The 19,568-nt window shown below is 42.4% G+C and overlaps 1 protein-coding gene across 1 annotated transcript in view; it reads right to left on the reverse strand.

The window, feature by feature from the left end:
- Nucleotides 1-11,045, reverse strand: part of ZXDB (zinc finger X-linked duplicated B) — an 81,986-nt gene extending 70,941 nt beyond the window's left edge. The window contains exon 1 of the mRNA XM_037002413.2: nucleotides 8,482-11,045. Within this exon, the coding sequence (XP_036858308.2) occupies nucleotides 8,482-10,911 (2,430 nt within the window). The 5' untranslated portion in view covers nucleotides 10,912-11,045. The remainder of the gene's footprint in view (nucleotides 1-8,481) is intronic.
- Nucleotides 11,046-19,568: the final 8,523 nt, after the last annotated feature.

The raw sequence follows: 19,568 nt of genomic DNA on the forward strand, positions 1-19,568 counted from the left end.
TAGACATACCAAGCTCCACTCCTAGGTATGAATACATATTCTCTAGAAATGAATACACATTCTCACCAAAAATGGTACATTTGAATGGTACATATAATTAATACTTGTCCCAAACTGAAAACAACATAAATGCCCATTTACAGAATGTAAAAATAATTGTGATATAGGCATACAAAAGTACTATGTATAACAAAAATAAACTATTTCTACAAGCAACAGCATGGCTGAAGCCTACAAACCAAATGTTCCATAAAATAAGTCAAACACACTATAAAACTTAAAAATAAACAAAATTAATCTATGGTTTTAATATATTCACATGAAAACATGTACACAATTGTTTATAGCAGCATTATTCATAATAGCTAAAAAGTGGGAACAACCCAAATATTCAACTGATGAATTAATAAACAAAATATGGCATATCCATACCGAGGAATATTATTAGCCATAGAAAGAATGAAGTATTGATACATGCTACAACATGAACACAGAAAACAGATTAAGTAAAATAAGCCAGACACAAGAGGTCACACATTGTATGCTTCCATTTATTTGAATTGTGCAGAAAAGGCAAATCCATAGATAAGTGAAAGTTAAATTAGTAATCTTTAGGGGATGAGAGGAATAGGATATGGCTTCTTATTAGGTGTGAGATTTCATTTGGGAGTGATGAAAATGTTCTGGAATTAGATACTCCTGATGTTTCCAAAACATTGTGAATATATTGAAAACCACCGATTGTTGATTTTAAAATGGTTAAAATAGTAAATTTCATGATTTTATGTTATATGACTTTTATCTCAATAATAACAGAGTAACAAAAACAAACCCAAAAAACCCTTAATCTGTGGTTTTAGAAGTCAAGATCATACTTGCTTTGGTTCAGGATAGTCTACTGGAAGAGGACACAACAGAGCTTTGAGGTTCTGGTAGATTTCTATTTCTTGATCTGGGTAGTAGGTGGTTACACTTTGTGAAAATTCATGTAGCTATAGCCTCATAATCTGTTTGTAATATATGTTACATTTCATTTAAAAACATGAAAATAATACATTTTATAAATAAAATGTTTCATAGAGTCAGTTATGATTCAATATAGGGTAGCTTAGAAATTAAAGCAAAGAATGATTAAAATATACAACTTCAAAACTGATAACCTATAAGCTATTATCTGAATGCTTATTTACTTAATCCATCAGTCTTGCAAAAGAAAATCAAATAAAAAATGAATTATCAATCTTAATGGCATGAATCAAATACATTTAGTTTTCAAATACTTTAAAGACTATGGAGTAGAAATAGTTAAAAGCACAAACCATTAAGATTATCTATCACGTAAAATAATCAATAGCATCTAATCTGACCACATTTTGGCAAATCATAGGCAGGACCTAAATTTGGAAAACTTTTCACTTCTTACTATCTTCATGGAACTTCTGAAAGTGAGATGGTATCAGACAGATGACCAATGTTTCAACAGCATCTATCTGAAGGCTTTATATTGCTAACTGTAACTGGAAAATACTGGGCATGTTTCAAAATTGCACTGTGCTTTTATCCATATGTTATCAAACAAAGACATTTATGAAAAGATGAAACATTTGGCTATAGAGCAAAGTTGACCTCTTTTTGTTATTTAAATTTTATTTTCTCATTTCTGTTTTTGGGAAGAATCCTCAATGAGTTCTTAGATCTAGCTAACATTTTATCTTTGAGGATTTTTTTGCCCCAAAAGAATCTAAAGTGAGGGACAACTAGAATCAATCACTTTGCAAACAGAAATTTTGCAAACTCCTATGCATTGAGTTTTTACAATATTCAGGAGATCTGGCACATAGATTTAGCAGTGCAAAGGATTATCAAATGCCTACTATAAAAATTAAATATAATGCAAGTTAGCTAAATTTTTAAGGTATAAAGATTTAATGCTGCAGTTGTTCTTCTAGAAATGGACTATAATAGTCTGTAAAATATACAAAATTAGCAAAATCGATAAATACTAAATCTGTTCTAATAACAGAAATTAATCTCTTTTTATCCAATGAGTTTGTCTTCCATTCCCTTATATATGCCTTCTGTTATCTAGGAAAGTAGTCCAGCTAGCCTAGGTTTCTCCATTTGCAAAATAGTCAAATTCTGAAGTTAGAAGTGTGAAGTCTTATTTTTACAATACTCTCAAATCCTACTGCTTTCTAAGTACATAAATGACAGTGACATACCTCAAATTAGAAAAAAAGAAACAAGTTTTAATGTTTTGAAAAGTGAGGCAAAATAATAAATACATGACTTGTCTCTTTTTTTCTATTAGTATGTCATAGCATCTGATATAATTCTTATTGGTGTTATAAATAATTGGCAATAAAATAATAATTAGTTCTACAAGGCACAGAAATATAAGATGACTTTAATGGAAAAAAAAATATTGCATTTCCTTAGAAACACCAAGTACTAAGTTTACCATTAACTAACAAACGCTAACATGAATTGGGAGGAAAAGAATACTCATTCTATCTAGCAGCATATATTCTAAAGTTGGAACTAGAACGGGGTGAACTGCTGCTCTATTCACTTCGTCATTGGCTGTGGAATTTCCATTTCATTTCTCTATTTTGGCTGGTTTCCCCAAAGACATGTGACCAGCTTCCTTCTTTCACATCCATCCAGCATAATGAAGTCTCATACTGCAGTGTAAACAGGAAAGGGAAACAGGTCCTGATGAAGAGTAATACTTTCTTGGGTTTATTCCAAAGTGAGAATGCCCAAGAGTTGAAATGTCTCTTTTTGTTACACCATTTGTATAATTGTCTTGCATCTTGGAAACTTAGTGCTGCTTCACTAAAGAGTTTTATTTTGCTGTGGTTGTTTTTGTTCTCCTTTCCAAATGTGTCAAGCAACTTACTGAGCCTCTTAAATGCTTGCTTGGTGATTACCCTGACACTAACCACATGATTGGTGATTTCTCAGGATTCTTCATGTTAAATTCCAGTTCTTAGTCCTAAATATCACATTAAATTTATATACCCTTCTTTTCAACTAGTGTACCTATATGAAATAATTAGTTTCTAATTAAATTCCTTGTGGTTTTTGTTTTTCAGAAAATCAAAATATGCTTTTGTGTCTAATATGAAGGTAATTTTATTTAGCTTAATACCATTTAATTATGCACTAGTTTTCTCATTTGAAAATAATATTTGTATTATAGGGTTTCCAAAAGATCACCTTCAGATTTAACACTTACAACAGCCAAGATTACAATCTATAATAAATAAAAATAAGCATAATTTAAAATTTAATTCCTAAGGATTTTGCTTTAATTTAAGCTGTCACTAAAATTCTGTTTTAAAATTTCAATTTAGGATACTTTAATTGCTGCACCCCAGGTTGAATTTTAGATTCTTAGAACTTTTTGAAATAGCTTTTGATTATCTGTACATTAAATTTTTCATAACAATTTTTAGTCCACCCTTGAGAATTACAACTGCTATTGTATTTAAATCTGTATTTCCAAATGCAACCATTTAGAACTTGATTACATATTTTTTTCAATGATTAGTTTCCCTGTCTATAATGTGTGTGAGCACAAGGACAGACAGCACTTGTCAAATAAGTGCTCAAAAATGTTTGAATGAATTGATGAAATATACTTTTGTGTCATACTTTATACTGCTTTACACAGAGTTGGTACTCAATTACCAGCTGCTTAATAAACTGGTAACAATAAGAGATATTTCTAAGAGATTCATATCTTATTAATGCTCTTTAGACTCATTGTCTTGTTTAAAATACTGAATAACTTTCTGTAGGCCAAGTGATAGATCATGTGTTTCAGTTCCATAATATCAGAAAACTAGAATGAGATGACGTGTTCTATTGACAATGCTGGACAGCAATTCACCATCAAACAAAATGCAACTGCTCAGTAGTCAGTGATGCTATTTATTTACTTTAACTTTTTCTTTGGACTCCATTCCTTCTGCATTATCACCATTAGGGGTAAGGGTAACAATAAAAAGGAGAAAATAGGGTATGTAGATAACAGAGGATGTCATTCCTGTGACTGAGCTCCCATACCATGTTAGTGACAGATTATGGGTAAGGAGTCCCAAATTAGTTTTGGACAATCCTATTCCTGTCTCTCCAATCTACAGAGATGACATAGCTCATTTTGATGCAGACTATTCTGGGGTAGTATTATATGAGGTTGTAGAGGCCTGTAAAAACTCAAAGGCAAACAAGAGTACAAACATTGTGAATCAGAGAATATGAAGGAACCAAGGGAGATGAAGTGGTCTCCACTATCTAAGAGTGTGTATAATCCACAATATGCATAGCTTATTCAGAGATAAGTGATTTATCACTTCCCAGTGAATTAAATATGGCCTAATTAACTTCCCATATATAATTCCATATATATTATATATATAAAAGATTTCAATACCCAACCTTCCTGTTCATGTTAATGAAATGTAGTTTTTAGTCTCCAAGAAATCCTTAGAGTCACTTCTGAACTTCCTTTTTCTGATGGATGTCACATATATTCAATGAGTAACCAAGTTATATTTGCTTCCTCAATTTGGAAATATCCCCAATATCTGTCCCTTCCTGCTCCAGTATCAGTCCAAGCCTTCATCACAGCACCCTAAAATTATTACAATAGACTCCTAAATGATTTTCCTATGTCCCTAAAATCCACATTGTACATGGTTAATATACTGAGCTTTCTATATATTCATCATTTGACTTTCCTTCTTATATATCTTCACTGGCTCTTAACCATGTCCAGAATAAAGTCCTACCTACTGTTACTAGTAATCACAGCTCTCTAAAGTTTGGCTCTGTACTGGTAGTCTAACCCTAACACCCAGCTTTTTCCAAACATGAACACTTCGTTTGAGCTAGGTTGTCTTTCCCAATGTTGTGGCCAACTCCATTTGAATTATTTTCTTCCTGACTGGAGTTCATCTACTCTCTTCTCTATATAACTAAATCTAACCATCCATTAAAGCATAACTACTGCCTCTCCCTTTCCTCCAAATCATTAATTTGGTGTCTAAAAGCACATTTCCTGGTATGGTACTGTTCAGTTGTAAAATGTTTAATATGTGAATTCCCATGTCCTGTCCAAAATTAAGATGTGGCTTGTATTTTACTCCTATCTATTATATCCCTTGTGCTTTACCTTGCATTTTGTAGGTAGTCAGTAAACTAACTTGAAATGTACAGTGAGAGATGTCACTAGCTTAAAAATTGTTACCAAAGATTCCTTCAGTGCAGATTTGAAAAATACAGTAAGTTCATTTGTAATGACTGCTTTGTGTTTTATATGTAGTTGTGTTCTGATAAAGTTCTTAATCTGTTCTCTAAATCCCCAATTCATATTTCTTTTTAAAAATTACTAAGCAAATCTTTTGTTCAAAATGAATATAAACATAAATTTCACTTTAGTCTTATATTTCAGTTATCACATATTTTGAGTGATCTGCACCTAAATTAGTTTTTATTATTACCAACTCATCAAGTGGATCTGTTTGATACCAATAATTACTAAGGAATTCTGAGTATTCCCAAATGGAGTTAATCAATGCTTTATTTGGAATCAAGGAATAGTCATAAATAACCTATTATACCAAAGTTTTCTATTATTTTTCCTATGTGGGAATATGAAGCATTTAATCTACAGAGAAAAATGATACTCATTCTATCAAGTTTCATTTCTACTACTCAAAGCTTTGAATTATGTAATACTATAAAGGTAAAAGATAATGGTAAAAATGTCAAGATTAACAAATTTCAACTCATGATGGGCATGTTCAACAGATTCCCCTAGACACAAGCCTTCCTACAAAGCATTTTGTTACTGTGTTTTCAATCGGCAAAATTTTAATAAAGTAAAGGCACAAAAGGCAACCGGTATAACATTAAACGATGTCCCATTATTTTTTTAAATGGCAAATTTAACCAGAATGTAACCATTATGTTTGTAGTCACACTTCTGATTGTAATTTCATGCCATTTTTAACCATCATGCTGGGAAAATGGTATTCAAAGAGAAATCTTTTGAACAAATTGACTGAAAGAAAATGTGTGAGCCCATAAATAATTACAAGATTATTATCTTCAAGAAAAGTAAAATTTGTCCTTTGACAATTGCACAGAATAGAACAAAAGAGCATTTTATGATAGTTTTTAATGGGAGGAAACAGGATCAAGGAATTAAAGAAACAAAGTGAAAGGATTTTTAAATATTTTTATGGTTATATAATTCAACAGATGTCTGTGTGTTCAATAGACTCCTAAATGATTCTCACCTCAGATAGTTTCTCCATTCCTATCTCTAGGAAATGAAGAATAATCTATGTAAGAGGACTTAGCTAATGACAGCACTTTTCTAAAACGGGCTTAAAATCTTTCCATGGTGCTGAAGGAGAACTTGTTAAATGGTTAGGAACAATCAAAATCTGACCATTTATTTGAGTACAAATGTATGTATATTATATACTTTTTGCTTTTTCACTGAATGAGTACAATTTAAAAATTAGTATGGATGCATTTCAAAGTGACAAATTATAAAGTGCACTGCCAAACTGCAAATTATAAAGATGTCATCCACAAATATTTCCATGCAAATAATATTGGGTTAGAATGTTTCAGAGCAACAAATAGTGTTTGTTAACAGAACTATATGGTGGAAAAAAAATTTAGAAAAGCAAAAGTACATGTCTCATGTCTCATGAAAACTTTACATAAAATATCGCCATTATTATTTGATTCATATATACACAATGACATCTCAGTCCAGAAAACAATATCTTAGTGCACACTCAGACTTGCAGTAAATATTGTGACTAAAAAAATGGGCCATGAAGAGAAAGGCTGAGAAATAGTGACCATGAAGAAGACTTGCCTAATTAAAGTTTAAAAAGAGATCATGACAAGGACTCGTGTGTACATGCTAGAGAATAGGTTGGAGAGGGAACAAAGATAGCAGAAGGAAACAGACATTAATTCAGGTGATACAGAAAATATGGTTGTAAACAAAAGGATCATGAAACTCAGAAGTATATATATAAAATACACACACACATACACTCGCATTCTGTAACTCCCATTCTATAACAAATATATATTATATATATATTCACACAAATATAAACATACATACATACACAATTAAGAGTTACTAAGCAAAATTCATTTATAAAGTAAGTTAGGTATATTTAATATGAGTTTAGTTAAAACTTTGCTAAGGCTATCTCACAAAATTGTGATGATCAAATAGAATACTTGTGAAAGTGACACGTAAACTGTAAAAAACTATACTCATGTAAGACAGACAATTATTTACTCAAAATCCAAATGAAACCTCTCATTCCAACCATGGGAGAAGGCAAGCAATGAATTCTCTGGGGCACAGATGGGAGAAAATCTCATTCTGATCCATTCCCAGATTTTTTTTGGAACCACAGGCTCTCTAGTCGCTCTGTGGGCAAGCCTTGAATACACAGCAAAGACACTATAATCAGGTCTAAAAGACATGTGGGCAGTGTCGTGTAAGAATTGTGTGGAGAAAAATCTTTCTTAATCTGTGGAAGAAAGAGATTCTTAATCCTCATAAAACTTTATTGCCTGCACAAATGTGTTATAAAATTATGTTAATTTTCCTCTTTGAGAAGGAATAAGGAGCAGGAAAAGTGATAAAGATGTATCAAAACATGCCAAATCACAAATATTTTCCCTGCAAAACTAACTACTGGGATAGAAAAAAAAGTGTAAGACGCACAAGACACGTGTACGTTATAAAGATGATTTTACAGTTAGGGAACTGAGGCTTAGTGACACTAAATAACTTTTTTAAGGCCACTTATGCAACAACACAAAGTCAATATTTCTGTGTCTGAGTTATATCAAAGCCCTGGCACTTTGCACAACACCGCTTTTCACCAAAAAAAGAGAAGAGAAAGATAAATAGGTAAAACGAACAAAAACATAATTACCTTTACTTTTTTTAAAGCTCATACACTAAGTTATAGAAATATTTTGGCATTGTGTAAAATTTCCATAAGATGTTAAACACCTGTTCCATGTTCTCTGATTATTAAGTCTCAATGTACTTTTCATTACAATAGAAGCATGTGCAAGTTATTGTAAAATATTCTAAAATTTTCAAGAAAGAGCACAAAACCATGAAAATATGGAGCTGAAAGGACTTTAAAAACAATCTATTCAAACCACCTCATTTTATAAGCAAGGAAGTTAAGGCTCAGATAGGTTAAGTGGCTCGCTCAGGGTCACGCAACTTGTCAGTTCCAGGCTCAAGATCAGAATTTAAATCTCCAAACTCGTCGCCCAGGACTCTGCTCTTTTTCAGACCTAAAAGAAATGACTGCATTTAAACAGTTAGTCCAGAACATCTTTAACATTGAGTGTAATTAGTAAGAGTAAGCCGTGAGGCGAGGAATGAATAGAGTTAGTTCATACCAAAAATGAGCTGCCAGTCCCTGTGATAAGATCTGCTTCTTTCTGAGAACCATGGTTTCCTGCTTGATTGGAGAATCCAAACTGGGTTTCTTCCTCCTGTCCAAAGAAGTCAGTATCAGGATGTACGCTCCATTCTGCTTTGGTTGGTGTCAGTAGTTCTGAGACACTGTTTTCACAAAGTGTGCTCGAAGGAGTCAGAGCATCTGTGTCCACTGTTAGCTTACTGCTGGGGGTCAAAGCTTGGGTCTCTTGACCGGAGTTTTTCATAGCCAAGGAGCCCAGGGATCCCACTGGCTCCACACTTAGACTTGAGACATCATCCGTATCTGAGGTGCTCTGCTGAAAACCAGAGGCTGTCGTTCCAAAAAAGAGAGAGGTATCCAGGCTTTGAGGAAGGTTACTGGTGGCCATCAGGGCCTGAGGATCCACAGCCTGCCCCAAGGAATTATTATTGTTATCAGGGAGATTCGCTGCCAGAGTTGAACTCACAGAAGCCACATCAATAGTCAAGATTCCAGAGTTCACCAGTGCCGTACCCAGCACCGCAGAACTATTGCCAGGCACATCAGAGAAGAGAGACACTAGCTCTGCATCACTGAAATCACTCTGTGCCTGGCTGGTGAGTTCACTGCTGGGTGTAAGAGAATTTGCAGCTTCTAGTTGAGCTAGGAGATCCTGGCGGAAGTTGTGTCTTTTGGCCATGTGGGTCTTCATGCTGTGCTTGGATGTGAAGAGTTTATTACAAGTGGAGACTGGGCAACGGCTTTTCCAAGTGTCCACATCCTGCAAGTGTTTCTTGGAGTGAATGTAGAGGCTACTGCGAGCAGAGAATCTGGCACAGCAGCCTTCCACGGGGCACACAAAAGGTTTTGTGCCCAGGTGAGTTATGCTGTGGCCTTTCAGATGTTCAGCCCTTGTGAAAGATTTCCCACAGCCTTCCACAGGGCACATGAACCTCCGGTCATCGTCGTGCTTCCTTTTGTGCCTTAAGAGTTTGGACATGCTGGTGAAGTTCCAGCCACAGCCGTCAAAGTCACAAAGGAAAGGTCTCTCACCAGTGTGGCTCCGCAGGTGAATTTTCAGCCTACAGGCCTTGTCATACTGCTTGCTGCAGCCAGGAAATGAGCAGGAAAAAAGTTCCTGTTCCCTGAAGTGGGCGCGGTTATGGGAAAACAGGGCGCTCACTGTGATAAACGTCTTCTTGCAGCCGGAAAACGCGCATTGGTAGGGCCTCTCTGGCTCGAAGTGGCTGCGCTGGTGGGCGCTGAGTTTGGCCTGCGTGGGGAAGCTCCCCTCGCATACCTCGCATTTGAACGAGTTCTCCTGCTCATGGCCCTTCATGTGCGCCTTGAGGTTATACACGGTGGTGAAGCTCTTGCCACAGCCCTCCGCCGGGCAGCCAAAGGGACGCAGTTTGTCGTGCGACTGCAGGTGCCTCTTGAGCTTGTACGAGGTGGTGAAAGTCCAGCCGCAGCCGCTCAGGGGGCACTTGAAGGGCCGCTGGCCCTGGCTGCTGCTGTGTGTCAGCAGGTGCACCTTCAGCTGGTGCTTCTTGGCGAAGGATTGTCCGCACTGCGCCTCAGGACACAGGTACAGCACCACGCCCGGGCCCGGGCCCAGCAGCCCACGGGGGCTCTCGGCGGCCGGGCCCTCCGCCTCCTCCTCCTCCTCCTCCGGTGCCGGGGCCGGTGCGAGTTCGGCCGGCTCGGCCAGCAGGAGGTCGGGCGGCAGCTCGGGGCAGTCGCCAGGCTGCGCGGTGTGCAGGGCCGCTGCTTGCGGGGCGATCAGACCCCCAGGCTGCAGGGCAGGCCCGACCCCAGGCTCCCAGGCTGGCGGCGGGGGCGTGGCCAGGGTGAGGACGCCGTTCTCAAAGCGCAAGAGCAGGTTTTGGTTGTGGATGGTGATGGTGCCCGCGAAGGCCGCAGCGGGGCCCGGGCCTGGGGCGGGAATCGGGATAGGGACCGGGGCCAGAGCCGGGGCTGGGGCAGGCACCGCGGACAGGCAGCGGGGGCCCCGAGCAGGGCGGCCCGCGGGGTTCTCGCTACTCTCGTCCGCCTGGAGCCTTGGGCCCGGCTCGGCCGCTTCCCTGCATACAGGCCCCGCGGCCTGGCCAGTGTCCGTGGTCTCCACGTAGCCACCCACAGGGTCCAACAGTACCAGGAAGAGGTCGCCGCCACGGCCGCCGCCGCCAGTGTGATCGGGCCTTGGCGCCAAAGGGCTCAGGCCCGGGCCCCGTGAGGCCGCGCGAGCCTCCTGGCACCGCCGCCCGGGCCCGCCATCTTGGGGTCCCCGGAGCAGCAGGAGGCGGCGCATGGGGGCCTGGCCAGCCTGCGTGTCAGGGCCTCCGTGGTCCCGGCCGCCGCTCACGGGGCTGCCAGCGCCGCCGCCCTGTCGTGCCCCACGAGCCGGGAACAGCCTTGGGCTTTCCATCTCCGCGTCCGTGAGGCTCCGCTGGAACCAAAGCCGCGACAGAGGCGCGACCCCGCCCCCTGCCGCGGGCCGAACGCGTTCCTGAAAGGAAAAAAAAAAGTGCAATGCGCAGAAACTGGCCCTATCAGATATTAAAACGTGTTGAACGCCACAGTGATTTGAATATTCTGGTACTGGTTCTTTAGAACAGAATAAAAAGCCCAGAGGCAGAGCCTGGCATGCACAAATAAGTCCCGCAGTTAATAGGAATAGGATATCAAAGAGTTCTTCCCAGTTCATTAGGTAGATGGTGTTGGAATACCTGGGTATCTATCTGCTAAATGCAATTTAAATCCGTACCTTACTGCATGTGCCCAAATAAACACACACCCCAGTCCTTCCCTATGCTAAGCATGGTGCTTAGTACTTTTCATGTGTTAAAAATTGTTTACTGGCTGGCTGGCTGGCCGGATTGATAGATGAGCGAAAATTCCTGAGAGAATTCACTCTGCGTCAGCATTAAACCACCATAGTGCTAGCAATCCCTATTAAAAACGACGTATTTTTCTTTCCCCTTTTCCTTCCATATCCAGAATCGTCTTGAGCAAGGTCCTCAGGAGAATTCGTCACAGAGTTAAATTTTTCGCCCTCCTGATTAGAATGAGTAAGAGGTGGGGCCAAAACAGATTAGCTCTGTTCAGCCAAGAGATGCAAAGCCTGGAGCATGAAGTAATTTATACTGAAATCTGGAAAACCCAACCCATTCCTGGGTTCTCCCTATACAATGCAACTTCCACCATTGGTTACGACATGGTAAATTTCATGTCCAATCTCGCAGCACAATGAGGACATTCTCCCAGTTTACTTTAGATTCTCCAGCATGTGGAGGTCTCTGGGCAGGAATAACAGTTAAACGTGATAAGGTTAAACCTTAAGTCACTGCAATGGACTCTCCTGAGAAAAATGTGCAGATGACCATATCCAACAGCCCAGGTGTGCCTACTTGACTTGCATTTAAGTGTGGTGGCCCAGTCTCACTGCAATGGATTTGGCCTGTGATGCCTAATGCTCTAATTAATGATGCTGATGATCCTCCAATCTGCCTGTCATCAGTGAGTTGGGAATTGGTATAACTGTAGAGTGAAATATCTAGCAAGAAAACTGTTTACGGTGATTGACTAGATTATGGAGTACCTACAGTATTTTTTTAATTTAAAGATACTTGATAATACAATATGATACTGGTTGCAAGTATACAGCATAGTGATTCGACAATTATCTACATTATTAAATGCTCAACCCCAACTACTGTAGTTGCTATCTGTTGACATAGAATGGTATTACAGAATTATTGCCTACATTCTCTATGCTGTTCTTTCATCCCAACGAATAATTTATATTATAATTGAGATTTTGTACTTCCTTATCCCCTTCACCTATTTCACCTACCCACCCCAAACCCTCCCCCATGTTAGCTACCAGTCACTTCTCAGTATCCTTGATCTATTTCTGTTTCATTCACTGGTTTTGTTTTGTTTTGTTCTTATATTCCACATATAAGTGAAATCATATGGTATTTGTCTTTCTCTGCCTGGCTTATGTCACTTAGCACAATACCCTCTAGGTCCATTCATGCTGTGGAAAATGGCAAAATTTTCTTCCTTTTTCATGGCTGACTAGCATTCCATTGTATAAATGTACCACTTCTTTATCCATTCGTCTTTTGATGGTTGGACACTTTGGTTGCTTCCATATATTGACTATTGTAAATAATGGGGCACTAAACATAGGAGCGCATGTATCTTTTTGGATCAGATATTTTGCTTTCTTTGGGTAAATTCCTAGAAGTGGCATTACTGCGTCATGTGATATTTCTGTTTTTTGTTTTTTAAGGAGCCTCTGTACTGCTTTCCACAGTGGCTGAATCAATTTACATTCCCACCAACACTGTAGGAGGGTTCTATTTTCTCCACATCCTCACCAACACTTGTTATTTCTTGACTTTTGGGTAGTAGCCATTCTGACTGGTGTGAGGTGATACCTTATTGTGGTTTTTGAAAGGAAGGAGCGACACACAGCAGCAATTCACCGGAGAATTCCGCTTTATTAGGGAAAGGTGCTGGGTTATATAGGAAGGGGCATGGGGTGATTGTGGTGTTACTTCTACGGGGCTGGTGGCTATTGCCTAGGTGCTGGGACTGGGAGGGGGGAGAGAGGTGATTGGGCTTCAGGTGGCGCTGTCGGGAACCGAGGACCCAGAAGTGAAGCCGGAAGTTCGCCATCTTACGGGTGGGGGCCCTTCATTCCCCCCTTTCTCCTCTATGGGGTTGTGGACGTTGCTTTCTCTCTGACTGCTTCCTGCTGAACAGGGGCGGAAAAGGGAGTGAGGGCTTGAGGATTGGAGGAAAGGGTTGATAGGACTCCCCACAGTAAGAACGAGTAGATGTGGACTTCTTCAGGTTGGAAATCAATGAAGGTTCCCTGTAACCATAGGTCGAGGACTTGTTGATTCCAATGGTGCCAAGAGGATACGGATACCAGAAGCCAGGCGTCTGCGGCCATTGTTTCTAGGAACAGTTTCCAGCAGAGAGAGGGGTCCATCTCAGCATGTGGTGAGGAGGTTACATGAGGGTGAGGGATCTTCTGTGGCCAGAAGCTGATAGTTCCTGAGTAAAAGCTGGTTGAAAGTTTGATTAGAGATTTTTCCGACTTGGGATTTGATGAACTTTGTTATACAGGGTAAGAAGAGACAGGTGAGAAGAATGATTATTATGGGGCCTGCAATGGACCAGAGCCAGGTAAGGAGGGAGTTTGTTAGTATTGAAGAGAATGGGTTGGAATTGGAAATAGAGTGGAGGCTGGAGGCAAGGTCGGTGAGTTTGGTAATGTCAGTTTCTACAATGCCGGATTTGTTGATATAATAGCAGCACTCTTCCCAGAGGAAGACGCAGGTGCCGCCCTTTTCGGCTGTAAGCAGATCTAAGGCCCGCCGGTTTTGAAGAGTGACCTTAGCTAGTGAAGTGGCCTGTCTTTGGAAAGAGGCTAGGGAATTGGCAATGGATGTCAGGACTCCCTCAAGTTTGGCATTGAGATCTCTAATTGCCCATAGAGAGTGACCCAAGGCTCCTCCCAAAAACCCTGCCCCAATGGCTGAGGTAGTCAAAGAGACACTCACCATGATGGGAAGGAAAGCAGCCCTTTTTGTGCGTGAGGGCAAGGGAGGTTGGAGCTTAAGAAATTCTGCCATGCTGTAAAGTGTAAACTGTGGGATTAGGGTGATGAGAATGCAGGGTATATTGGAGTTGGGAGGCAGTGAGTTGAAAAGACTGCCATTACACCAAAAGAAGTGTTCCGGTTATGTAAAAGTGTTAAAGCCGGAGGTAGGGGTGTAGATAGAGAGGCAGTGAAGTGCGCTGGAGGGGGGTGGAGTTGGGCCTACACAGTGGTGGATGGTGAGATTATCTGTGTATTCTGGTTCCCATAGGGGTATGTCTGCCAGGGGGCGGAGGGGTTGTCCTTCTGCATGGAAGGAGTAGTTGGAAATATTAAGGGGCATGGCAGCCAGCAGTGGGCGCTGTAGTGATGTGCACAAGAAACAATTGGCGGTGTTGAGGGTGTGGTTGAGAAAGATGGTAGTGTCTTGAATGAGCTGTAACCAAGAGTAGGAGGAATAAGAAGATGAAGAGGCGCCGTCAAGAGTTTGGATAATGACTTTTTCAGAATGTCTGATATCTGATGCAACTTGAGAGATCTGGGAGTGAGAGGGAACATAATCTCAAGAGATATGAAGGGTACCATGGGGGGTCGAGGACCCCCCATAGTAAACTGATGCTGTGACCCTGGCGGCCCATCGAGAGTCCCAGGGATCTGGGATTGATAAGGAGAATGAGCTGTTGGGATATTGAATGAAACTGTTGGAGGAGTAATACTCTGGGTACCGGGAGTTACCCATGTAGTGAATGGCGCAAGGCCAGTAGGGATATCCCCCGTAGGTGTCTGGCCATCGCCTGCAATAGGCTTGTTTTTGGTCATAGAGGAAGCAGAGGTAGGGAGAATAAAGGTAGCTGCTAGTGAACACTTCAGTGGAGGGAGGAAAGTGGAGGTATAAAGGCTCAGAGCAGCTTTTCAGAGGGCAGTCTAGTGTGGCAATGAGGGCAATAACTTTTGTTTGATGCTGTGTGTAAGTCTGTCTGACTTTGAATCGCCATACAAAGGAGGCTGGGGTGGCGGGGAAGACAATAGGAATGAGAAAAAAAAGCGAGAGTGCAGTAAAGGAGGAAAAGTCATGATTCGGGTATGGATGGCAAAGGGGGTGAACTGGAGATGCAGAGTTTCAAGGGATCAGAGGGATGAGGCGTGGTAGAGTAGACAGCATCTTGGACTATATCTGAAGGACACTGGATTGTGACTGATGGGTCTTGGGTGTCCAGAGAAGGTGGGTCCTGGGTATTTGGTTTCAATCTGGAGATATGAATCCAAGGGGTGACAGAGTTATCAGGCAGTAAGAGCTTGGCAGCTGAGGGGGTGCAGAGAATAACTGGGTGTGGACCTTCCCATTTTGTGGTAAGAGAGAGCCGATCCTCTGGCACCTTATAAAACACTAGTTGGCCGGGCTGTAAGACAGGAGGATTTGGGGAGGCAGATGGATCAGGAAGGAGCCAATCATGATATTTCCACAATTCAGTGCGGAGGAGAGAGAGTAGCGGAAGGGCCATATTGGGAGGAATTGGTCCTTTGTGGGAAGGGAGTCCTGGGGGTAGAATTGGGCAGCCGTACATGATCTCAAAGGGCGACAAGAAGGAAGGTTTCTTTGGGAGGGCCCAAATGCAGAGTAGAGCTAAGGGAAGTAAGCGAACCCAGTCAAGGTGTAGTTCTAGAGATAGTTTGGTCAGGATGTCCTTTAGACTCCTATTGGTTCTATCTACTTTTCCCGAAGCCTGTGGTGGATAAGGACAATGTAAATGCCAGGGGGTGAGAGTGACTTGGAGAGGTTCTGGATAATTTGGGCAGTCAACTCAGGACCGTTATCTGATTGGAGGGAAGTGGGCATCCCGAACCTAGGAAAGATCTGGGTGAGGAGGAAAGAGGCAACCGCGGACGCTCGTTTGTTAGTGGTGGGGAAAGCTTCGACCCATCCTGAAAATGTGTCTACTAACACGAGTAGGTATCTGGTACACTGTACAGGGGGCATGTTAGTGAAGTCTATTTGCCAATCTGTGGTGGGGACATTACCCCTTGCTTGATGAGCCGGGAAGGGTCGGGCCTTGTGGGGTGTATTAGGGTTAGTGTGTTGGCAGATGGTGCACCTGCGGGTGATTTGGTTAAGTAGGGTTTTGTCTTCAGGAGAGAAAAAAAGGATTGTGAAAAATGGATCAAGGATTGGGGGCTGGGATGGAACAGATCGTGTTAGAAGTGGAAGAGAGACTCTTTGTCCTGGGAACAGAGGGTGTCTTGTGATAAGGCTAAAACCGCAAGGGCAGACGGATTGTTGTCTGGTGTGTCTTCTGATAGGGCAACTGACCGGGCTACTCTGTCACCTTTGTTGTTACCTCTTGCAATGGGGGAGTCATCCTTTTGATGTGATTTGCAGTGGACTATGTCTAGTCGGTGTGGGAGTTGTGAAGTCTCTAGAAGTTTAATAATTAAGGCTGAATTAGTGATGGAATTTCCTTTTGTGGTGAGGATGCCTCATTCTTTCCATACTGCCACGTGAGACAAGAGAATGTGGAATACATATTTGGAGTCAGTGTACAGTGTGAGAGACGTGTCCCAGGCCATAGTGCAAGCTCTGGTGGCTGCAATGAGTTCAGCCTGTTGATTGGTTGTACTGGGGAGGTGGGGGTAGGGATCATGCCTCAATGACGTTTTTGCTGGGGACTACTGCGTATCCTGCATAGTGGGTGCCCTCCTGTTTAAAGGAGGGCCCATCAGTAAATCAGATAAGGTCGGAGTGTGAGAGGGCTCCTTCGGAGATTGTGGAGTGGCATGGAAGGAAGTTGTGACGGGCTTCTAGGCAATCATGCGAGGGAGTATGAGGAGAGTAGGGTAGAGGAAGAAGAGTGGCCAGATTCAGGGGCTGGCAGGGGAGGAAAGAAATGTCTGGATTTTGGAGGAAAGAGGACAGTAAGGTCAGGAGTCTGGAGGGAGGGAGAATCTGTAAACTTTTGTAGGTTAAGAGATCTTTTAGGTGATGTGGGGACAGAATGGTAAGGGGCACCCCAAATGTTAGTTTATGAGCTTCTTTCTGCAAGAGCTGCCCAGCGGCTAATGCCCGTAGGCAGGGGGCCCATCCACAAACTGTGGGGTCTAATTACTTGCAGAGATAAGCTACTGGGGCAAGGGATGGGCCATAATATTGGCCTAGGACTCCTAGAGCTTGACTGGACCTCTCATGAATGTATAATGAGAAGGGCTTCGACAAATCAGGAAGATGGAGAGCTGGGGCTTCCACAAAGGCTTGACGGAGCTTAATGAAGGAGTGTCGGGGTGAGGATGATAATGGTTCTTCAGGGGGGCCCTTGCTGAGGTCGTATAGGGGTCTTGCCAACAGGGAGAAGTTAGGGATCCACACTCTAAAATACCCAGCCAGGCCTAGAAAGGAAAGGATTTCTGTCTTGGTTTAGGGAATGGGAAGGTCAGAGAGGAGTCGTTTTCTGTCTAAGGTAATGGACTTTCTTTGTTGAGACAGAAGGAATCCGAGGTAAGTGACAGAAGGGGAAGAGATTTGAGATTTGACGGGGGATACCCAGTAACCTCTGGAAGCTAGAAGGTTAAGTAGGGAGGCAGTGTCAAGTTGAGACTGTTCCCACAAGGGACTGCAGAGTAGAAGATCGTCTACGTATTGTAATAAGGTGGACTTGGAGTGATCATGATGAAACTGTTTGAGGTCCTGAGCTAGGACCTGTCCAAAAATATGAGGACCATCTCGGAAACCTTGTGGCAAAACTGTCCAAGTGAGTTGTTCAGAATGTCTTGTGTATGGGTCCGTCCAGGTGAAGGCGAAAAAATCTTGGGAGGAGGGGTCCAGAGGGATAGAAAAAAATGCATCCTTGAGATCTAGGACTGAGAAGTGGGATGCCGAGGCAGGGATCTGCGATAAAAAGGTGTATGGATTTGGAACTAAGGGATGGATAGGGACAACGGTCATGTTGATGAGGTGAAGGTCTTGGAAAAGGCAGAAAGATCCATTGGTTTTTTTAACAGCTAATATGGGGGTATTAAATGGGGAGTGAGTGGGTCTGAGGTAATTTTTGTTTAAGAGATCTTGAATGATGAGTTGGAGGCCTATGAGGGCTGAAGTGGTTAAGGAGTATTGGGCCTGACAGATATAAGGAGAGGGGTCATGTAATTTGATAGAGGCAGGAGGACATAGAGCCACAGAGGGGCTTGTAATGTCCCAAACATTGGGATTTACAGGGTGTATGAGGGTGAAACCGGAGCTTTAATTGGGTAGAGGGGTTCGTCGGCTATGAGGGCCATCAGAAAGGGAGTACTGGGGGCTTTGGGAGTCGATACAGTTATGGAAACATGGAGGAGAGAAAGGATGTCCCATCCTAGTAAAGGGATGGGACACGGGGGCATAACCAGGAAGAAGTGGGAGAAAGGTATGGGATTGTCTTGGATTGTGCATAAAAGGGGGGGAGTTTAATGGGAAAATCTGTTTACCTCCTACCCTGACTACAGGAGTAATGGCAGGCGTGGTAGGGCCCTGGTATTCTCACAAGACTGAGAAGGTGGCTCCTGTATCTAGGAGGAAGGAGATGGGCCGACCGTCTACTATTAAAGTAACCCTGGGCTCCTGTTTGGTGATGGAAATGGTCGGGCGAGAAGCTCCCGGGCCCCGTCAATCTTCTTCTGCCAGCCCCACTACGGCGGGCTTAGGATGGGGGTTGTTCGTCCAGCCTCCCCTTCGGGTGGTTGGGCAATCAGACCCACAGTGGCCCTTTTTGTGGCATCTGGGGCATGGGGTGGTAGGAGATCTGGGGGAGGGGCACACCCTTGACAAATGTCCTTCTTTTCCACACTTGAAACAAACTCCTGGCGGGGGGGCTTGTTTGTAGAGGGGCACCCAGTTTGTGGTTTTATCAGCTGGGCCAACATTTGGAAATTGGCCTGATCATCCTTTTGTTTATGGTGTTCTTTCTCCTCCTCCCGGTTATGGAAGACTTTAAAGGCCACTGTTAGGATCTCAGTCTGTCAGTCTGTGGGGTAGCAGAGCCCTGTTCTAACTTTTTGAGTTTAGCTTTAATGTCAGGGTAGCTTTGAGCTAGGAGGTATGTCATAAGGACATGTCTTCCATCAGGCATTTCTGGGTCCAGGCTGGTATACTGTAATAGGGCTTGAGTGAGTCTGCCTAAGATCTCGGAGGGAGTTTCCTCCCTCCTTTGAATTATGTCTTGGAGCTTTTGAAAATTGACTACTTTACGAGCTGCCTTTTTCAGACCTGCTATTAAGCAGGAGGCAAAAATATCTCGAGAGCGGAGACCCACGGCAGTGTTATAATTCCAGTGTGGGTCTTGTTCAGGGACACCGGTGGGGTCAGGGGGATAGGTGGGGTCAGTCCTGTGGGTTTCTGTAGCGTGTGTTTGGGCGAAGTCCCAAACTCCTCTACACTCTTCAGGGAGGAGGGTATTGGCCAGGAGCATGAAAATGTCATGACGTGTGAGGCTGTAAGACTG

Source organism: Manis javanica, chromosome X (assembly GCF_040802235.1).
Source record: "Manis javanica isolate MJ-LG chromosome X, MJ_LKY, whole genome shotgun sequence".
In the NCBI taxonomy this organism is placed as follows: domain Eukaryota; kingdom Metazoa; phylum Chordata; class Mammalia; order Pholidota; family Manidae; genus Manis; species Manis javanica.